This window comes from Lithobates pipiens, unplaced genomic scaffold (assembly GCF_037356315.1).
Source record: "Lithobates pipiens isolate NorthernLeopardFrog02 unplaced genomic scaffold, aLitPip1_a1.2 Scaffold_13, whole genome shotgun sequence".
In the NCBI taxonomy this organism is placed as follows: Eukaryota; Metazoa; Chordata; class Amphibia; order Anura; family Ranidae; genus Lithobates; species Lithobates pipiens.
In genome coordinates, this window is record NW_027507718.1 from 35,373,349 (window position 1) to 35,393,253 (window position 19,905).

Genomic DNA, 19,905 nt, shown 5'->3' on the forward strand with positions numbered 1-19,905 from the left:
AATCAGCTTATTCAGACAGCAGAGTAGTTCCCACTGCCAGAATGCAGTGGCACAGTGGGGAGGATTCCTCCATCTACCCCAAATTCGTGGATGGTGGAATCCATTTGTTTTGTTTTTTTGATCAGATTTAGCTGTAGATCACCCTAGCTGGAGTTGGATGTTAACCAGAGAGCACCTTGCAATGAGTAATTTTTGCTTCTTCTTCTTATTTTCTGTAGTTATTGCAGATTTAAAATATCCTAGGAAGAAACCTTTCTTTGCGACGGAAAGGTGTAGAAACAAAGTTTCATATTTAAATTTTTTCATTTTACGTCACTCAAAATGTATTGTGCGCTAATTTTTTAGGGGATTTTTTCACTAAATGGAAAAAACCATCACAGTAATTTTATTGGAATGTGTGTGAGGAGTTGTATGTCTATAATGAGAAGCACTCTAGCAGTCTTGGACCAGTTTGAGCACCAGGGAGCTGATTGACATCTGTGGGCTTAGATGCTGAAGATACCAAGAAGCCTAAATTGTCACACCTCGATGATTTTGGGGTGGTCTTTAAGACATCACAGGTCTGTAACTAGCAGGAACGGTGAAAGTGTTCCTGTTGTACTAAGCTCAAACTGCCAAATAAATGTAAGCAAGTAAAGGAGATCATCTTCAGAGCGGGTTTAAGCAAAATGTTGCGAATCCTAAACAAAAGAGGTTTAAGAGGCAAATCTGTGGGTATGCTCAGTAATACGTAGGATGTTTTGTTTTATGCGGGATGTATTTATTTATCTTTTTATAATGAATTAAATTTATCAAGCAGAGCTAATAAATCCGTTAAACGTATCCCCTGGGAAAATCTGGTGCTGTAGTAGATCGTAAGAGCATTTGATAATAAGAGAGGGTATCACATCGCACTTCTGTAATATTGGCTGTGTAACTGCTTATTCATTCCTATTAACACCATTGCCCACAAAACCTTTCAGCTAGCCATTGTATTTAGCTGTCAGGATGAAACAAATGTAGACTTTTTAATTCAAAAATCGATACTCTTTAAACACATCTTAATTTAGTAAAGCATTTTGAATGTAGTTAATCATTTCATGGAATAAATTGCACCTTGGAGAGCTCCGAGTTCTGTGGTACTCTGTCCATTTTATTCATGCTTCACTTCATTACAGATGATTCCCCTTCAATGGAGAAACACAACAGCTCCAGGAAAGAGGGTTATGTAGAATAAAGGGAAGGTCACAAGTGCTTCTCTTCTTATTGTTCTTCAGCTGACCCAAGAAATGTAGATAAATATCCTGTTATTATCCCATTGTAGTCTGTTTGTTTAAAGTGGACGTATCCCTGGCTCAATTTTTCTTGTGCAGGCACCTAAATGATGCATTTTCCACGTATTAAACCTAGTAACATCATGACTGTTTTAATGTTTAACTTGTAATTCTTGTAACTTTTTTGGGTTTACTTGGAATATCATTAGCAATAGCTGTTAAAGTCTATAATATAAACTCATAATTTGTTTTTATTATAAAAAAAAAACTATTTGATTTTGTATAGTGTTATGGAACCAAACAATTATGGCGTGATCGGTAATATTAATGAGTGAATTAGGCATGGTGCAGGTTTAGCTGTACTGCATCTGCAAGGATCATCGCAAACTGTGTTACAGAAAGGTCAGTCTTTGGAACAGTAGCAACCTCATATATACTACACTACACTCTGAAATTATTAAAATGGTTGCATCTTCAATTAATCTCTTTACAATATGAATCATATAAGAAAGTTATTGCCGCCCAACTGCCCTCATCAATACAGTTTAAACTAAGCATGCAGAAAGAATTGTGCATTGCATGAATGTCGTCTTATAAGACACACTGATGTCCTACCAACACCACTCTCTGGGAGTCGTAAAAAGCAAACAAAGGTATTTACTATTAAGATTATATGTATAAACTGCCCTACAACTTCTTAAGAATGTTCTGGTTATGTGTCATCAACCTGTACTAGAAACCTTTCAAGCTTGACTCTTCCAAGCAAACAGTTTTACCCATGCCTTAAATGGAAACCTGAATCCTGGCTACCTAAAATTATCATGCGAGAGCCAGAAGTATAATAAAAGAATGCCAAAATGTGTTTTCTAGTATATACAATAGGCATGCAATATCATACTTGCGCAGCTTATTTATTGTGAAATGTTTTATATGCTGTCTATTGTTTTTATCTTGGTTTATTATCGGCCAGATTTTGCCATCCTATTTCTATCAAAAGAAAGATATGCAAACTTGACACTACAGTGCTCAGAAATGATGGAGGCTACTATCGTGTTAATTATAAGTCTCAAAACAATATGACAACTCTGACTAGAATGATGCAGCGGTGCAGCCCTTCTCAGACTGGGGAAATCCAACACTGCATAAAACACAAAGAGGGCACAAAGTGCATTATCTTTTGCACTTTATTAAAGGGTATAGGGAAACATAGTCCGCTCTCCAACTAACAATGTCAGCTGATTTGATTAGTAAACTATGGCTGCTTTTTTTTTTCTGTAGCAAGGTACTCTAGTATAGGAGGCTGTGTATAGTGGGGAACATATGCAGCTAAGTGATGTGGTCCACCAGCTTACTTTTAAACTTTATTCATTTTATAGTTTAGGGTAGTAGTGGTTGTCTGATCTTCCAATGACTTCATTGCACTGACTAGGACAGAGAGGTTGGGAGTAAAGGGGAAGGAGGGACTCCCTAATAATCCCCCGGGGGGGGGGGGGGGGGTGGCGGTACTGGTTCTGACACATTCTTGTAGAAGTGGCTAGCCCTCGATGAGAGCACAACTATACTGGAGGTAGAAGCTGTCCAATGAAGAAAAACCATCCAAGAGGGATTTTCATGTGAGCTTATACAAAGTAGTGAGAGTACAAAAATTTTTGAAGAGCTCACTGACTCAGGTCACAGACAAGGCTACCTTCCAGTGGGTACCCCAGAGGGTTCCTGGAAAAAACAAGCACCAGTGGAAGGAGTGCCAGACTAAGGTATAAAGGTATTTGCCAAAATTCTGGCACAATGAATTATTAAAATAAATATAACACACTACACGTGAGATTAGAGTTGTGCTATTTATTAGACATATATATTCTGACCAAACTTTAGGTTGCTTTTGTTATACAGTAGGGTATGTGATATTACACATTGGCCATAATACTAGCAAGTATTGTGTCTAAGTGGATAGCGGTGCTCTTGTTCAGTGACTAGTGTCTCCTGTTTCATATCCATGAGCTTAGGTAAACTGTAAAAATGACTGTAATCAAACATAATAACTGTTGACAGGGAACATGTCAGAGCAAGGCACGGCCTGCTGTGATTTAGACCTGTACTGGGCTACCAATGCGTTTAACATAATTACGCCATAGATTTCTCCATTGATGAACACAGGTTGAATTAACACATGAGCACTAATGTACCTTCCCACCATTATTGTTGTACAAGGAGCAGTGGCAGATGCAGGCAGTTAGTTACACAAACATTAGTATTAACGATTGGCCATTTGGAATTGGTGACAAACTGCAGCCTGGCGAAATCTTGAGGCTGAAACCAATCAGCAAGTTAATGAGGAGAGAAATTGCCACTGCAGCTTCCCCTTAATTACATTCAGGCTTGGAAGGAGCTAGGAGGCAGAGGACTGTGGGTATAATGAAAAACCAGAGGTCGCAGGACCTGCCTTCATAAGTTCCTTTTGCTTCACATTCCCAACTGCTCATGTCATTATAATGCTTTATTTAGTTTATTGTTGAATATCACATAATAAGGATTGCTTTTTACCATGCGTTTTAATAAGGGCTTGCCATTTTGGTATTTTTTACCAATTCCAACAACTCTGATAAAGCGATCACAGATGTAAATGTACTGTTGTTTGTTTGATTTTTTTCATATTTAATGATAACCTTTAAAATGTATGAAATCCGTGACACTTCTATTTTCACTCCTGGAGAAATATATCCACCAAAATTCACTGTTCCATTTAACTGATGCCTCTTTAATAAAGCCAGAGGATCATATCACTCTCCCCAAATAGATTATTTGAATTGTAGAAAAAAGCATAAAAAGGCAGTCCAGGTTTATTATGGTCTTGTGGGAGGAAGTAGGGAGTGCAGTGAAATGTCACCGCTTAGGTCCCTAACCTAAGTCTAATGGGAAAACCAGTGGGTTCTCTCTTCCATGGAATAAGAAGGTCCTTACTAAAAGCTTGGAGTGAGTAATGAGATTAGGTGTTTTGGCATGTATATAACAGTAGAAAAATGGTAGAGACAGTACATTTAGAAAAGTAAATGTCTTAGCAAAGGGAACGTTCACTGGATTAGTAAAAAAGGTGAAGCTGTGCTCACGTTAAGGCTGGGTTCACACGTGCTGCGGCTCACAACAGGGGGTCCAGTGCTTGACTGTTTTCGCCGTTTCAGTTGCGAATTTGGATTGAGAAACCCGCATCCAACTCACATCAGTGTGAACCCATCCTAATTATCCAATCATAAGAGGTAAAAATGAAACATAATTGAAGTGAACACAGTTTTACTATATTTATTAAAGAATATGTTACTACAACATTTCATATTCCTGATATGTGCCTACTGTACCATGTACTGGTATGAAAAATATGCTGTTCTCTTTGCATTGCTTCCTTTGTGCAAAATCCCCGGGGTTCTTGCCGGTCCTATTAAAAACTGAGCACACTAGATATGAGAGCACAGCGTGGTCAGTTTTCTGGCTGTGCTGGGAACTCAGCCTGCTCTCCTCCAATGATTAGACTTGTGCTGACACTGTTCCCCCAGACTAGTGTCCTGCTGTTTTTACTCTCCTGGCTCTCTGAGCTCCTTATGCAGCTGAGAACAAGGGGTATGTGATAACTTATAAAAGAGGGAAAATAAGTATTTATTTTATATGTATACATAAATGCTTTGCCTTTCATTTCAATTTTAAACTGAATGGATTGTTTTACAAGGTGAGAGGTTACATATACTTTATGCTCAGTATACATTAACGTTGCTAGGTGGACATTCACTTTCCAAACTGAACTTGCTCTATAATTTCCTAGGAGGTAAATCCTATTGTCTTGTATAGTGCTTTGTTTCTCAAGAGGTCATTTACAGTGCATCTGAAAAGTATTCACAACGCTTTACTTTTTCCACATTTTGTTATGTTACAGCCTTATTCCAAAATGGATTAAATTCATTATTCTCAGATTTAGATAAATTGGATAGTATTCTGACCTTAAGGCTGGGTTCACACTGAAGCGATGCGGGAACACCGCGCATCCGCGGCGTTTTCCCGCATCGCATGCCTCCCGCCGGCAGTTTACACTGCCCTATGCGGACTGCTGGGAGTGTCAGTGAAATGTTAATGACACCCCCAGATCAGTTCGCATATCGCAGTGCGATCTGCAAACTCGGACAGGAATCAGATCGCATGGTGTGAACACCCATGCGATCCAATTCTGCTGCAGACCAAAAAAAGGGTCCCGAGTTTGCGGCGGGTGCGATGCGAATTCAGCCATACTATCTGTATGGCTGAACTCGCATCGCGCAGAGATCGGATGTGATTTGCACTGCAGTGCGGTGCGAATCACATCTGGTTCTCGCTGCCACAGCGGTGTGAACCCAGCCTAATACTGTTAAGCTGGCTACACATTATACAATTTCCTGGTATAACTTTCCTTTTAGATTTACCAAAACCATATAAAATGAGGTTAGGCCTATACACTTTCAGATTGTATGCATTTAGACAGGCCCTTGCACTAAGGTAAATACAAAGGAAATTGAACAAAAAAAATGTATAATGTGTATCCACCTTTACAAAGTTGCCTGGATAGTATTAGCTTTTCCGTTGATACTGATTTTACTTGCTGAGATTTTTTTTTTTGGACAATTTTATTTTTTTAGTTTAATATTCCTCATTTTAATAATTCAAGTTTAAATACAATGAGATGCAAACTATCCTCTGAACACTTTGAATGATTAACCCCTGAAAAGTCTCCCAGAAGTATAGGACTAATTGTAGGTAGATTTCTGTTCTGTGCAATATATGATTATGGTGTACATAAATATAAAAAATGTTTCATATCTAGCTGTAAAAAAAATGGGGTTGCTTTACTATTCCTTTAGTAAATCAACCCAATAATTAACTGGTGTTATTCATATTCCTACCAGTAATGTAGTAGCATATTAACCACTTACAGACCGGACCATTTTGCTGGTCAAAGATCAGACCACTTTTGCAATTCGGCACTGCGCCGCTTTAACTGACAATTGCGCGGTTGGCTCCAAAAACAAAATTGACATCCTTTTTTTCCCACAAATAGAGCTTTCTTTTGGTGGTATTTGATCACCCCTGCGGTTTTTATTTTTTGCGCTATAAACAAAAATAGAGCGACAATTTTGAAAAAAACGCATTATTTTTTACTTTTTGTTATAATAAATATCCCCCAAAAATATATAAAAAAACATTTTTTTCCCTCAGTTTAGGCCGATACGTATTCTTCTACATATTTTTGGTAAAAAAACTCGCAATAAGCGATTATTGATTGGTTTGCGCAAAAGTTATAGCGTTTACAAAATAGGGATAGTTTTATAGCATTTTTATTAATAATTTTTTATTATTTATTTTTTTACTAGTAATGGCGGCGATCAGCAATTTTTATTGTGACTGCAACATTGTGGGGACCCATCGGACATTTTTGACACATTTTTGGGACCATTGTCATTTATACAGTAATCACTGCTATATAAATGCAGTGATTCCTGTGTAAATGACACTGGCAGTGAAGGGGTTAACCAGTGGGTGGCAGTGTAGGGGTTAAGTGTTCCTAGGGGTGTGTTACTAACTGTGGGGGGGTTGGGCTTTCATTTAGTGAACACTGATCTCTGATCCAATCACATGGAGCAGAGATCAGCGTCACTAGTTGCTAGGCAGAATGGAGAATGCTGTTTACACGGCATTTCCTCCATTCAGCCGTCCCGTGAGACGATCGCGGGGGATGCCCGCGGCGATCGAGTCCGCGGGTCCTGCGACCGGACTCACGGGGGTCCCGACCAGCGCGGGAGCGCGCCGGCGGCGGCGCGCTCCCGATGGCAGGGCGGCATTGAATATTGGACGTACCTGTACGCCAATATGCCTGCCCGTGCCATTCTGTCGACGTACATCGTCGTGCGCTGGTCGGGAACCGGTTAAAAGAGAGGTATGGCCAAAGATTTTTTTGGCCATACTTCTCTTTCGGGTCACAGGAGAGCAAAAAGTAAGTGCACTCCTGTGACCCGAAAGAGAAGTATGGCCAAAAAAAGCTTTGGCCATACCTCTCTTTTAATATGCTACTACATTACTGGCAGGAATATGAATAACACCAATTAATTATTGGGTTGATTTACTAAAGAAATAGTAAAGCAACCCCATTTTTTTCACACAATCAGCCAACAGTGGGCTAAAGACAGCTGTCAGCTGATGTCATAGAGCCAGTCCAGGCTCTGGAAGGATCCCAACCATATTGTCGGGATCCACCTGGATGCCCGATCAGCAGCTGTCTCAGCCTGTCAGTGTGCCCCTGAGTGCTGGAGCCAGCTGCTCCCACCTTCTTCCCTTCCTGGAACTCCAGTGGGTGCTGAAGATTTTGGGTGATGCCATTGGTGTCAATGATAAAGTAAGAAAAAAAATCTACACATGCTTATTAGGTCAGCAATTTTCTAACCTGCTATTCAGAATATGTCACAACCACTAAGGCTTATGAAGATTAAAGTGAGCCTATTATTTTATTTATTTTCCCAGTAAATAAAGTAGCCCTGATACCGCATGATCAAGTTTACTAATAGCACTACCTGTAAAAGAGGAAGTAACATACTAAACTTTCTGCTTCCCAACCACTGGAAGTATTCAGCCAGACAGATGGGTCAAATACCCCTCCCCCTCTGCAGCTGTGCTTCCTTCTGCTGACTTATATATCCTTGAGCCCAGGTCCACACTGAGCTGCAGGAATGAAGCCGTGCGAGTTCAGTTGAACTTGCACAATTTCACTCCCGCCTGTCAGTCCCGATTTCGGCTGCAATTTCAGAGACATCTGTGCAGAAACCTTTCTATCGTTTCTGTAATACTTTTTGCGATTTTGGGCTGCGATTTACATTGACATCTGTGCAGAAATTGGTGCAGCGTGGCAGATGCGGCATTTCTCCGATTAGGACGGTGCCAAATCGCATGTCAAAATGATCCAGTGTGAACCAGGGCTTAGTGATGGATGAAGAGGAACCACAAGAACTAGTGTTCTACAGGCTTGCAAGTGAGTAAATGTGACAGTAGAGTTGATTTACTAAAACTGAAGAGTGCATAATCTGATGAGGTTGTGCATGGTAGCCAATCAGCTTCTAAATTCAGCTTGTTCATTAAGGCTGGGTTCACACTGGTATGACATACACTCCGACATTGGGAGCACATTTTGCATGATGTCTATAAATCAATGGTTCCCTATGAGAGCTATCTTAACTGGTCCGACACAAGTCGGTCCGACTTTGAAAAAGGTTCCTGCACTACTGGTCCTTCTTCAGCCCATTGAATATCATTGAGGTCGGATCATCATCTTAACCTCCCTGGCGGTATGATTCAGTCTGGTTTGGCGTTTTTATATTGTAGTCCTGTAATTCTTAGGAATAACTCTCTTAAATCTGTTCAAACCAGAGTCTAGCAGACATCCCAGGTATGATCAAGTTTATAATATAATAAATAATAATAAAAATTATTCAATAATGTAATCAAATCCTAAAACACTGAAAAGGGGACACTTTTTGGTTGCTATGGACAATCTCCAAATTTCAGGCAGAAAAAACTGTATTTATAATATAAAAGTGCATGCAGGCAAAGGGGGTGCACCACTAGGGACAAAGGGGGTGTGTAATTTTTAATACAGTACTGTAATGTGTAAGATTACAGTACTGTGCGTGTTTTATGTCTTTTTACTTTTTGAATTTGGCACCGATCTCCGCTCCCGTCACAGGGAACGGAGCTCGGCGGGATTCGGCACTGTGAATCGAGCGGAGGACAGCTCGATCACACAGCACGGGGGACATCGCTGGATCCAGGGGACAAGGTAAGTAACTCTCCCTGTGTCCTCCCCTGCATCCAGCGATGCGATCCCGAGTCTGGCTCGGGGTTACCGCTCCTGTTAGTAAATTCCCAACCCGAGCCAGACTCGGGATTACCACTAGGGGGGTTAACTGATCTGACTTTGCCATGCATCTTGTGCTTCGAGGATCTTGAAGGGGGAACCCCACGCCAAAAAAAAAGACAAAGCACAATGTTGATGGGGACAAGGGCCTCTTCCCGACAAGCCTGGGCAGTGGTTGTCGGCGTCTGTGGGTGGGGGGCTTATTGTAATCTGAATACCCCCTTTAATAAGGGGCCCCAGATCTTGGCCCCCCACCCTGTGTGAATGAGTAGGTGTACATGGTACTCCTACTCATTCACCCCCAAAAAAGTATAAAAAAAATAAAACCAGTACATAGGTTTTTGACAAAGTAATTTTATTATAGCAACTCCAGTGTCTCTTCTTCCAATTTCTTCTCCTTCCAGTTCTTCACTCTCTGGTGATGTCTTCATCCTCTGGTTCTTCTCCTTCTGCTGATGTCTTCTTCCTCTGCCGGTTCTTCTCGCTGCACTGATGTCTTCTTCCGCTGTCGGTTTTTCCTCCGGGTCCTTCTCTCTCCTCATCTGCTGGTTCTTCCTCTGATCTTCTCCTGACGCTCACTGTCACTGTAATGTTATATAGCCATGAGACGTGGTGACATTATCCGGAGACCCCGCCTCCTTGTGACGTCACAACCCCATCATGCTCGCTCATTCCCCACCCCATCTTGACCTGCCGGGGTGCGTGCTTGGATAAGGGTCCCCACACCGTTTTTTTTTTTTTTTTGGAGCGTGGAGGTTTCCCTTGAAATTAATTCCAGACAGAAGGGTCTGGTATGGACTTGAGGGGACCCTGTGAAGTTTTTTTTTTTTGGCATGGGGTTCCTCCCCAAGATTCATACCAAACACAAAGGGCCTGCCATTGTCGGATCCTGTTCATTGAAGTTGGTTGGGAGTCAGACATCAAGTCGAAGGGCAAAGTTGGATCCACAGTAGTACAACTGTCGTGTGGTACCAGTGTGAACAATGTGAAATGTGAAATCTGTGTGAAATGTGGATCAATTTAATATGACAAAAGACCGCATTACCAAATTACTATTATTTTGAGTACAATATTAGTTCTGTGTTGCTTTCTAGTGCACGCTAGTCAGTCTAGTCAAAGAGCTTATATTTTGGCTACCTGAAACAGTGTCTGTGTTTCACATCATGAGAGACTGCAGAAAGTATATTTTCAATATATGTCTAGTAGATTGTTTTTTTCATTATTAGGTAAGACAAGTAACAAATTGTATTTTGTCTTTATCTTCTGTGTATGCACAGTGTTTTCACCACCCAGCAGCCAGGATTCTGGATTGGTTTCTTTGTCCAGCAGCTCTCCAATCAGCAATGAAAGCACCAAAGGTGTAGCAGAGTGTGAAGCTCCCACTGATGCCTCCACCTACACAGTAACAAGCATGGCTGATGACTCCAAGATCTGATGTAACCACATGCTGAAACCATCTGTACAGTAACGGTCTATCCATGCAAGTTAGGTCTACTATAGGGTTATATGTAAAGACTAAGCAGGGCAGTACCCCCCTAAGCACGGCAGTACCCCCCTTTATGATTCACCCCTTTACAAAATTAAGACAATTTTATGATCTGCATGGCATATGCCACTTTATCTTAGAATCACAGATTTTCCCAGTGTTGACACGTTTTATATTAATAAGGTTGGCAAAACAGGAACCCTTTTTAGTTTTGGTTAAGAGTCCAGTAACTCAGCACTAACATTTTCATAATGATTTGACAGTTTGAGCAGTACCCCAACAACTGAACATGACTCAATCTTCCTGCCCTGATTACAGTACGTTGTGTTATATCTTCTTTCATTGATTAAAGAAAAGAAATGAATACTTAGCAAATAAGAATTTCCACTTGTGGTTTCATGAATTTTAAAGCCCTAATGGATGGTTTAATAAGGAAACGATTTACCCAAGTGCGTGTTCATTTCACATACTCAGCTTCCCTGGAAATCCCAAATGGTTTAAAGTAAAACTCCAAGCAACCTGCTAATACATATTTGCTAATTGTTTTACATGCCAAAGGATTTGAAATTCTGGTAAATCATTCATGTGACTCAGATACCATAGCCACACTGTAAAGCCAGAAAGTTCACCGTTTTCCCTAGTTCAGGAAAATAAAACCAAGATAATGCTACTCGAGGTAATTGAGTAATTGACTCCTTCGTTTTGTAGTTTTGTGAGCATAGATAGATGGTGCTGCTGTCTTGTGAGACCAAGTGAAAATACCAAAGTCCAGAATTTTTGTGCACTCTGATTTCTTTATCAAAGTATTAAAATTCCACCCCATGTATGGTAGGAACACAAAAAGGAAACTATTTTTGCACTGAATACAATGCTTACTCAAGCCATACATGTGATGTAATTTTAATACTTTAAATTATGCAAAATTCCGGACTTTTGCATTTTCACTTTCCCTAGTTCAGCTTTACAGTTTCTGAGGTCAGTTCACTGTTCATATAACAAAGCTGCTGATACAGTCTATACAGTGTCCAATGAACAGGGTAGAGGCAGAGGAGTAACTAGGAAGCTGCATTACTGAGCCAGAAAATTGATGCATCACCTGTGTGACAGTGTAGTTTGACAGATGTGTGTAAATCACAAGAATGATCACAATTCTAATCCTTTTGAAGGTACATACACGTCAAATGTATTTTGCTGTTTGCTAGGAGATCTACCTAAACACCACGGAAGCTAATTGGGTATTAGACATGAGCTCAGGCAAGTGTTGAAGATACTCTTTTATTAAATCAACCCAGTAGAGGTTACTGACCCAGATATACGCAACTTTACTAAGTGTGAAGCTATAACAAAATATATGCAAATCCATGCTAGGTCGTGGGTAAAACGAAAATAAGAAGCTTGCTAAAAAAAAAAACTGTGATACCAGTTCCTAATATAAATAAACAAAAAAGCAGTGCTAAAAAGTATAGTGCATATGATCCTAACAAATAACTGTAAATAAATTGCAATCAATTATAAAATTACTTTATCAAAATATACAGTGCAAAGCAATAATTCTTCAAAATAAAAAGTGTAGAGAAATGAATCATCAAAATATAAATGTTCCCCTTTCTTGCACATGTGACATCCCTTGGAGGATAACACACTTTGGATGTTCTGTGATGGGACTTTGTTGATTCATTAACTATATACATATATTTTTGAATGATTGATTTAATACATTTTTAATATATGGACTTATTTATGCAGTATTAGTTGCACCTTTGCACTTTATATTTTGATTAATTTCTCTGCACTTTATATTTTGAAAATGTTTTGCTTTGCACTGTTGAGTTAATTTTTTTAAAGATTGCAATTTTGCGCCTTATTTACAGTTATTTGTTGAGATCACATGCACTCGTACTTTGTAGCACTGCTTTTTTTTAAATTTAACTTTACTAAGTGCCTAAAGTGTTACATGTGTTGGACAAATGAGTTGGATATAAAATGTAATGAATATTTCATATTATGTGTTGACATGTTTTAATACTGTATGAATATTTTTGCTGCATGTAGATATCAGCAACTTTGTTCTTGTTCTCCACATACTAAGACAATGAAAACCAAGCTAGTTTATTGCAGAGTACTTTACAAGGTTGATCTCTGATTAGAAATAAAAGTGGACGTCTGCTAGGATACATTCAACAGCATGGAGAAACCATTGCTTCCTTCATACCCTCTGTCCTGTATGAAAGAATGTAATTGTAGACAGTGAGAAACCTCTCCACTTGCTCACCACACACAACACTCAGTGACCAGATGTATGACTAGTGCTCCAGAGCAGCCCTGAGGTTCCACCTATAGCTGCCAGCTAGTCTAGAAGCTCAGTACTACCTGCCTTACAAAATCCATTGTTTTAACAGGGTTGCAAGACTGACTGGAGATGATTTACTAAAACTGGAGAGTGCAAAATCTGGCACAGCTCTGCATAGAAACCAATCCGCTCCCAAATTTTCTTTATCAAAGCTTAATTGAACATTCTGAATTTAGAGGCTGATTGGCTACCATGCAGAGCTACACCAGATTTTGAATTCTCCAGTTTTAGTAAATCAACCCCACTGTGTTTTGTAGCCTGGATCACAAAATGCATGATTTGCAGAACAAGTCCAAGCTGTAGTTATCTCATAGATGCTGGCAAGCACTAGTCCAACAGCGGATGACCAGGTCAATAACAGTCCCTCTTTTGAAATTTAGCACTTACAAACACAGTCCTGTTTTTGCTATTTTACTTATTCCTTTATGGTTTTAATATATTGTATAACAATTTGTTAGAGCTGTTTATGTATTACAATACATGTGACAACTTTTTTGTTCACTTGTCCCTCTAAGGGTGCAAATGATTAGTTGTTCCTCAGTCCTTAAAGGTGTTATGGACACTGAATACGCAGATTCAGGGTAGAGAAGCTACATCTCTACATGGTTTCCCAGTGTCTGTCATTGCAGGAAAACCATGATTTTCCTGAATTGCCTATAATTGCTGAGGATGGAGCTTAAAGTGCGCATTGAAGGGCAGTATTCAGCTGGCTGACACGAGGGAGGAGAATGCCCTAGGCACTATGTGTAAAGTGCCAGACCACATTGACCATAGACATTGGAGAAGGTGTGCAAGTATCATCTATCTTGCATGGTCTTTTGAGACCATTTGCTCCCCTAAACACAAGTGTTATATTTACCAAAGTGTTCTTTATAGGGAAGAACTGCATACATACAGTTTCATCCCTTGTGATTGTGGAAAGTTTTCTAAGCTGTCTATTTGTGTTGCCCCCCCAAAGAACACTCATTTGGGGCTGTTGTACACAGGATCATCTCTCAATCTGACTGAGAGATCTGATCGAGAGATTGTCACCTAATGTCTATGGGCACCTTAAGTCCACCAAACAAATGACATTACAGTAGATGTGTAAGGTGCAAACACTTGTGCTTACTGCTTACTGTGGTTAGTGTCCACTTTTATTTGTATAAGTAGAAAGCTCCATTAAAATATGAACTGTAGAAGAAAGGGTTAGAAACAGTTATAGTTTGTTTTAAATAAAAAGTGGATTTTGTTTTATAAGAATGTAGTACGTAAATTCCATTACAGTAGCTGTCTGATGTGCATTGTGAGTTTTTAAGGTTTTGTACGGATATTAACACTAGACGTTTATTAGCTACATCTTAATACAAATGGTTTCATAATTAACCTTAATGCACACTGTTTTAATGCTAAGCCTAGGCTGAACGGTTACACTGAGTTGTATTCTTTATTCAAGTCTCATGAGCATTGTTCTATGTCATTGCAGCCGCACTGGAAATAAAAAAATAAAAAAAATGTTATTGATGACTAAATTTACCTGTGTGTATACTTGGCGAGCTGTATTAAAATAGAAAAAAAAAAAAGAAATTACTTGTATTTTCTTCGCCTTGTGCTTTTGAAAACATCTATTTCATCTCACCCCCATCTGTTGTAATCAATAACCTGACCATCTTGTTTTTTTATTAAATGTACTTACTCTTAATTTCATCCACCAGTGGTTTTAGAGAGAATAATGTGGAGTTACCTATATGGCTTTGACATTATAAATCACTTCTTGAGGCTGCATCGTATAGCGGTATCGATTGATCCTGATATATCACAGAAATTTACTGTCACTTCTGTTTTCAATTAAAGATACAATCAGTCAGATAATGACTTAATTGGATTTTACAGAAGATTGAGTTTTATTGCCTAGTGCTTTATGAGTTTAGTTAAGGCAGATCATTTTATCACACTTGTCAGCCAGTTACTGCAGTCTCTGTGCCCTTCGAGTGCCACTATTGTGACAAAGCCACACACTATAGGGCAGGGAGGGGAATGTATACACTTCTGACTGTAGAGCTATATACAGTTTTCATTGAAAAAGCCCATACAGAGGAGGTTGGGCTGTTATGCTCCTGGCTTTGCTATTAATGTCATGTATATGAGCTGTCAGCATAGTATAACTATGTAGACAAAAGGATCTTCTATTAATTCTGTTACAGGAGTTGTCAACTCAGCACATCAGTGAGTGGGGCTTTCAGGTTAAGTTCACATCAATAAAATGCAAATCAAAACTGATAAGGTCACAGCCTTTCCTTCTCATTTAATGCCCTCTTAATGTTAAGTGTGGGTTAAGTTAACGCTTGCAGTGCTGCCTCTCTAAGTTAGCTAAGCAGCTTTTTTTTTTTTATGCTCAGCTATGCACACCGTTCACATTCTATTTCCTATTTTTGTACAAAATCCTAATTAGAACAGGATGCAGATTGAATTATTTTGGTTACTTCAATGCAGTATAAAGTACAATGATGATGGAAAGTAATGCATAGCAGTGAGATCTGTAAAACGTATTTCCGTGAATTATGGCATGTTGGCTTAAAGGACATCTTCACTGTATCTGAGCACCACAAACCAAAAACACTATTTAATACATTTTTAAGGGATACGTTTACCTTCCTTAACATGTTACACGTTACACCCATGCACATTAGTGCACTCATGCACACAGCAGAAAAAAATGCTGAATGCTCTTGCTAACTGCTTCTAAATGATAAGAACTTTTCTTTAGCTTTTTTTTTTTTTCTTCATGTACTGCATAAAAGATTAATAAAATGCTAAATGCTTATAGAAGCTACTAAAATGCTACTATTACCATCATTTTTCATCCAGTGTTTTTTTTCTAGCTGTTTTTGAGCTTATGTAAAATGCTAGTGTGCATGGCGCCTTAGGGTGCAAAATGTAACATGTTACGAACGGACTGCCTGGCCGCGTCACTGATTGACAGGTCTCTGTGCATGGGAAAACTACAAGGTCTGGCAGCTTTTTCGGCTGTTACCACAGTGCTTTGGAGCACTGTGGTAGTTTGTTCATGCTTCTAGTCAGATTGTATCTGCTTACCCTTATGGGATGTACGGGCAAGCAGATACACTGCCTGCACGGCATCAGCGATCTGCTGATTGCTGGTGCAGTGCTTTACAGGAGCCCAAGAAAAATTATAAATGCACAGTTTTTTACCAGCAAAAAAATGTGCATTTATTATTTTTTTCCAAAAAGAGAACTTTTCCTTTAATATTCAAAGCATACTCACCCGTAAATGTTCCTATGCTTTATTTTGTTGAGATTCACTTTGAAAAACAACCCCCTAGCATTTCTGGCCATGGCCATCTTGAGTAAGAGCAAATGGTTACTTTAGCATTTACTTCCTGAGAATCTATGTGCCCGTAGCTTAGGCATGCATGCAGGAAGGTGTGCTTAGCTGAGAAAACCACTCCTCCACTCCTGAAGAATTCTGGGATGTATGACATAATTTCCTAGGCCTAGAAACCAGGGCATAACTGAAGAAATGTAAAAAAAAGTTTAAAACCAGGAAATCTGATATACTTTCCTTTCTATTAACTAATGCTAGAAACATGAGGATTAGAAATGGTCAACGTTGATTGGGTGAGTGAAGTTCCTCTTGAAGTTCCAATGTGTCATAAAAAATACAAATACAAAAGGCCCAATTTTTCTATATTGCATTTAGCACGTTGGGTTAAGCAAACCAACGTGCCCTAAAAAATATAAAGACATATACAGGCATACCCCACTTTTAAGTACGCAATGAGGTTTATTTACTAAAGATGAAAAGTGAAAAATCAGGCTCACTTCTGCGTAGAATCCAATGAGCTTCTAACCCCAGCTTGTTCAATTAAGCTTTTGTAATAAAACATGGAAGCTCATTGGTTTCTATGCAGAAGTGAGCCTGATTTTACACTTTTCATCTTTAGTAAATAAACCCCATTGTGTACTTAAAAGTGGGGTATGCCTGTATATAAAGCCCAATTTTTCTCTGTCAAGGATGTGTTCAACAAAACCTTTTAAGGACGTCTGTGTTCTAGATTTTTGTCATGTATAAAGTCTATTCTGTGCCTGGTAAGGAAACTGTTATGTAGAGTATCCACAACACAATACATTATCAGTGAAATTAAAACTACTACGGAAGCTTTTATGTGTGCAGTCTGGTTATAAACCAAAACGTGTTACCTCTCCTATGAGTTCACTATTATAAACAAGCATTAGACTTCTCTCGTGCTTCCCTATTTTCACAGTCATCAGCACACACTTCTGCCTAGATCTGGTATAAGACATTTAAAATAATAAAATAAACAGGTTTCTTGACACTTGGCTGCATTGTGTCCTCTATTGATAAATGTATATATTTAGATTTTTTCTAGATTACATTTTTCCTCTGCATAGCTTTCTGAACTCTACAGGTAGCTGCAACACATGCTAATTGAATTACACACTTGGCAATAAAAATGTAAATATGGAATTAGTTTAAGAATAGTAAGAATAAGAATAGTATATGCTAGTTTATCTTCTATAAAAGGAAGTTATTGCATATGGAGGTTTGCTGTTGGGAAAATGTAGCTTTCTTAAAGTTATAAGTGGAATTTACAGTTGCTATTAAATACAGCAATATAATTATATGTTTCTAGTGAAATATTTGATATATTTGAGAGGTTTATTTATATATATATATAAAATCAATAGGTGATCTTTACACATGTTGGATTAATAAAGTCCTAATTGCACTTTGTTAGGGATATGCAATAAGTGAACATGATGGTCAGTGCACTTACAAGTTTTTGAAATAAAAATAAATCCACAGCTTTATGAACCAATGTTTTGGTTGAACAGAGCCCTCTTTATTTAATATATAGTATCTCACAAAAGTGAGTACATCCCTCACATTTTTTGTAAGTATTTTATTATATCTTTTCATGTGACAACACTGAAGAAATTACACTTTGCTACAATGTGAAGTAGTGAGTGTACAGCTTGTATAAAAGTGTAAATTTGCTGTTCCTCAACACACAGCCATTAATGTCTAAACAGCTGGCAACAAAAGTGAGTACACCCCTAAGTGAAAATGTCCACATTGGGCCCAATTAGCCATTTTATCTCCCCGGTGTCGTGTGACTCATTAGTGATACAAGGTCTCAGGTGTGAATGGGGAGCAAGTTTGTTAATGTTGTTGTTTTCACTCTCACTCTCTCATACTGGTCCCTGGAAGTTCAACATGGCACCTCATGGCAAAGAATTCTCTGAGGATCCAAAAAAAAGAATGGTTGCTTTACATAAAGATGGCCTAGGCTATAAGAAGATTGCCAAGACCATGAAACTGAGCAGCAGCACAGTGGCCAAGACCATACAGCGGTTTAACAGGACATGTTCCATTCAGAACAGGCCTCACCATGGTCGACCAAAGAAGTTGAGTGCACGTGCTCAGCATCATATCCAGAGGTTGTCTTTGGGAAATAGACGTATGAGTTCTGCAGAGGTTGAAGGGGTGGGGGGGGGTCAGCCTGTCAGTGCTCAGACCATACACCGCACACTGCATCAAATTGGTCTGCATGGCTGCTGTCCCAGAGGGATGCCTCTTCTAAAGATGATGCACAAGAAAGCCCACAAACAGTTTGCTGAAGACAAGCAGACTAAGGACATGGATTACTGGAACCATGTCCCGTGGTCTGACAAGACTAAGATAAACGTATTTGGTTCAGATGGTGTCAAGCGTGCGCGGCGGCAACCAGGTGAGGAGGGCAAAGACAGGTGTGTCTTGCCTACAGTCAAGCATAGTGGTGAGAGTGTCATGGTCTGGTGCTACATGAGTGCTGCCGGCACTGGGGAGCTACAGTTCATTAAGGGAACCATGAATGCCAACATGTACTGTGACATACTGGAGCAGAGCGCGATCTCCCTCCCTTCGGAGACTGGGTGGCAGGGAAGTTGTCCAAAATGATAACCACCCCAAACACACCTCCAAGACAACCTCAGCCTGGGTAAAGAAGCTTAGGGTAAAGGTGTTGAACTGGCCAAGCATGTCTCCAGACTTCTGTGGGGCATCTTCAAATGGAAGGCAGAGGAGCGCAAGGTCTCTAACATCCACCAACTCTGATGTCGTCATGGAGGAGTGGAAGAGGACTCCAGTGGCAACCTTTGAAGCTCTGGTGAACTCCATGTTCAAGAGGGTTAAGGCAATGCTGGAAAATAATGGTGGCCACACAAAATATTGACACTTTGGGCCTAATTTGGACATTTTCACTTAGGGGTGGACGCACTTTTGTTGCCAGCGGTTTAGACATTAATGGCTGTGTGTTGAGTTGTGTTGTTACATAAAAAGGTATAATAAAATATTTACAAAAAATATGAGGAGTGTACTCACTTTTGTGAGATACTGTATATAAAATAAAGAGGGCTCTGTTCAACCAAAACATTGGCGAATAAAGCTGTCGATTTATTTTTATTTCAAATACTTGTAAGTGTTGACACATGAAAAGATAGAATAAAATATTTACAAAAATGTGAGGGGTGTACTCACTTTTTTGAGATACTGTGTGTGTGTATGTATGTGTATATATATATATATATATATATATATATATATATATATATATATATATATATATATATAGCGATAGCAAGGTAATAATGTAACATACATTATACCAGCAAGAAGAGTGACTAGTAAGTTAACTGATCACTTAATATTACCCAGCTTTTTGCTCTCTGTAATCCTGCTCATTACCCATTGCTGAGGTGCTCAGGCTTGTCCTGGTGAATGTTGCTGGTGCTCATCGTCAGCTGTAAGGAATAATTTGAATTCGGAAATGCAGAAGATTCCTGCCTGTGCTGGGGCAGTGTGGGTATTATGACAGATCGGAATGACAGGTGGGACAAA

The 19,905-nt window shown here is 39.3% G+C and overlaps 1 protein-coding gene across 2 annotated transcripts in view; it reads left to right on the top strand.

The window, feature by feature from the left end:
• The window catches only part of DMRT1 (doublesex and mab-3 related transcription factor 1), a 206,362-nt gene extending 191,613 nt beyond the window's left edge, over window positions 1-14,749 (top strand). For both annotated transcript variants that reach the window (XM_077475009.1, XM_077475008.1), the window contains one exon: window positions 10,446-14,749. In XM_077475009.1, the coding sequence (XP_077331135.1) occupies window positions 10,446-10,603 (158 nt within the window). In that variant the 3' untranslated portion in view covers window positions 10,604-14,749. The remainder of the gene's footprint in view (window positions 1-10,445) is intronic.
• The last annotated feature ends 5,156 nt before the right edge of the window (window positions 14,750-19,905 follow it).